The 2,205-nt window shown below is 62.4% G+C and overlaps 2 protein-coding genes across 2 annotated transcripts in view; one reads left to right on the top strand and one right to left on the bottom strand.

Moving 5' to 3' along the window:
* H696_02361 (hypothetical protein) overlaps positions 1-451 on the top strand; it is a 3,241-nt gene extending 2,790 nt beyond the window's left edge. The window contains exon 8 of the mRNA XM_009496262.1: positions 111-451. Coding sequence (XP_009494537.1) covers positions 111-326 — 216 coding nt within the window. The 3' untranslated portion in view covers positions 327-451. The remainder of the gene's footprint in view (positions 1-110) is intronic.
* A 49-nt stretch (positions 452-500) lies between these two features.
* On the bottom strand, positions 501-2,205 carry H696_02360 (hypothetical protein). The gene is made up of 4 exons (XM_009496261.1): positions 2,001-2,205; positions 1,089-1,830; positions 858-935; positions 501-739 (listed from the first exon to the last, which is right to left on the bottom strand). The coding sequence occupies exons 1-4, from the start codon at positions 2,180-2,182 to the stop codon at positions 620-622; spliced, it is 1,122 nt and encodes a 373-aa protein (XP_009494536.1). The 5' UTR covers positions 2,183-2,205; the 3' UTR covers positions 501-619.

Below are 2,205 nucleotides of genomic sequence, written 5' to 3'. Positions count from 1 at the left end.
CCCCCCCCCCCCCCCCCCACATGCACCGATTACGCGGTCTCTCAGCTTACATTCCCTCCCCTCCTGGCACGCGATCGGAAATGGGCATCACTCATTTGCATTCGCCACAGAGCCTCGTCATTGGCCACTGCGGATCCAACCCGGACAACATCTTCCCCGTCAAGATCGACTTCAACTGTGTCACGCCACTCGAGCACACCTCGCAGGGGCAGCTGGTGGCCCCGCTGTCCGGTATCGCTGTGGCCTCGATCACCTCGGCGCAGGGCGCCCCGGTCGATTTCTCCGGAGACGTCACCGTCAAGTCCTCATCGTTCCTCATCCAGTGACGGGTATATGGCTGCGTGCGTGGGTGTGGGACACGCTCTGTGTCCTGTTGTTTGCTTGCTTCCAGCGCCCATTTTTCTGGATTCCCCCGCCCCTCGCCCCAAATACACTCTTCCTCCTCCCCCCCCCTGTCCTCCCGCCTCTCCCCGTTGATGGCCACACCTTGTGCCTATGCGTACGAATGTGCACACGCCTAGGCAACGTGGTCTTGTGTCTATTTCTTTATGGCACAGGGAAATGGGATATGGCAGAGTCGGAAGGCCAATGCAGCAGCAACAGCAGCAAGATGCCATCCTCAGTCGAAGACCTTGAGGTTGTCCTTCTTGTCCTTGGGCCCGGACGCCTTGTCAGCGCGCTTCTTCGGGCCAAGGATGGGCCGGTAGTCAGCCGCTCCCGGGGTAAGATAGGTGGGCTTCTGCTCGGAAGGCGGATGGGGAAGGGCGCGGAGAAGTGCCGAGAGGGAGAGAGAGAGAGTCAGAGCTGAGAAGGCGATGTCTACAAGGAGGAAGATGCGTCGCCCTGGTGTTGCATACCTGATGATCGGGCCGGGTATCCTTCTTGAGGTTCTTCTGCCGGCTGCGCCGCTTAGACTTGGCTGGCTTGGCGTTCTTCTGCCGGAGAGCAAATGTGTGTGTGTGAGGCGGGGGCGTGCCCATGTGTGCAAGGGGGATAAAATGCCACAGATAGGCTGGTAAGTACGGAAGTGGATGGATGGTGCTTCTGACCAACATGAAAGGCATTCTGGCATCGCTGCCGAGACGCACATCCTTCTCCGGGCGATCATCGCCAGCGTGGAGGTTCGGGCGAAGCTCACGCGGAAGACGTGTGCGCGATAGATCCAGAGGCTGAACGCGGATGCGGCTGTTGCCAGTGGGAGCAGCCGGGGAGGACTCCTCGTCAGAGTCGCTCTCAGCGCCGGAGGCATCGCTCCAGTTCGTGGCCCACGGATCGGTGTTCTCCGCGGTGGCATCATTGGCAGCCACGGGAGCGGGCTGCGTGGCGGCGGGCTGCGTGGCGGTGGGCTCCTCCTCGGCGACAGGCTTCTCAGTGGAGGCGGTCGGCACAGGAGCCACCTCGCTGGGGGCGGCCCCGCCATCGGTGGAGGCGCGGCCCTCCTTGGCAGCCTTCTTCCGGAGACGCCGGCGCTTGGCCACCGACAGAACCGTGCCATCGGGCAGGATCTTCTGCTTGGAGCCGGGTGCCTCGCCAAGCTGCTTCTGCTGGAGCTGCGCCTCGGCAGCTATCCGCATCTTGGCCACCACACGCGAGCGGCTGTCTTCCTCGTCGAAGTCATCGCTCTGGTCGCCGTCATCATCGTCAGCCGGGCGCCGGCGCTTGGACGGTGCCGACACGCCGACATCCTCGCCATCCTCGGTGCCAGGCCCCTGTACATGGGCCTTGTCAATCAGGGCCAGGTCTCGAGCCAGGCGGCGCTGTGAGGCATTGGAAGCGTAATCGGCCACAGCCTTCTGCAGGGTGGCGCTGGTAGTGGCGCCGATACCAGAGCTTCAGTGGACGTCAACATGTGTGTCAGTAACATATGCGCCTTGGGCTATCTGCACGTGAATGTGCAAATATGCATATATATATATATGTATCTGTGCACATGGGAGTGTATGCAGGTGTGGCAGGCCGCCACGCCTTATCCGGTGGCATTGGCGAGCCGACAGGCGTACCGGGTCTGCTTGGTGGGTTTCGAGCCAGCCGAGGCGCCCTTGCCATCGGACGCCGAAGTGGGCTTGGCCTGGTCGACATCCGAGAACCAGGAGGATACGAGCGACTTGGCCAGGCCGACGGACGCGGCCAGCGAAGTTGTCGTCGCAGAGGCATCGAACTCAGGTTTAGGGGGGGCGGACATGGTGCTGGCCGATAAGGGGGGGG

The sequence above is a fragment of the Fonticula alba genome, assembly GCF_000388065.1.
Source record: "Fonticula alba strain ATCC 38817 unplaced genomic scaffold supercont2.3, whole genome shotgun sequence".
Lineage (NCBI taxonomy): Eukaryota > Rotosphaerida > Fonticulaceae > Fonticula > Fonticula alba.
Note: the sequence above shows the minus strand (reverse complement) of the source record. Positions and strands in the feature narration are given on the sequence as shown.

What these genes read in the sequence shown, in the direction of transcription:
- H696_02360 (XM_009496261.1), bottom strand. Translation starts at nt 2,182, where the DNA reads ATGTCCGCCCCCCCTAAACCTGAGTTCGATGCCTCTGCGACGACAACT. An exon ending in AAACCCACCAAGCAGACCCG is followed by an intron (nt 1,831 to 2,000) that starts GTACGCCTGTCG and finishes CGTCCACTGAAG; the next exon opens with CTCTGGTATCGGCGCCACTA. An exon ending in ATGATCGCCCGGAGAAGGAT is followed by an intron (nt 936 to 1,088) that starts GTGCGTCTCGGC and finishes GCTCTCCGGCAG; the next exon opens with AAGAACGCCAAGCCAGCCAA.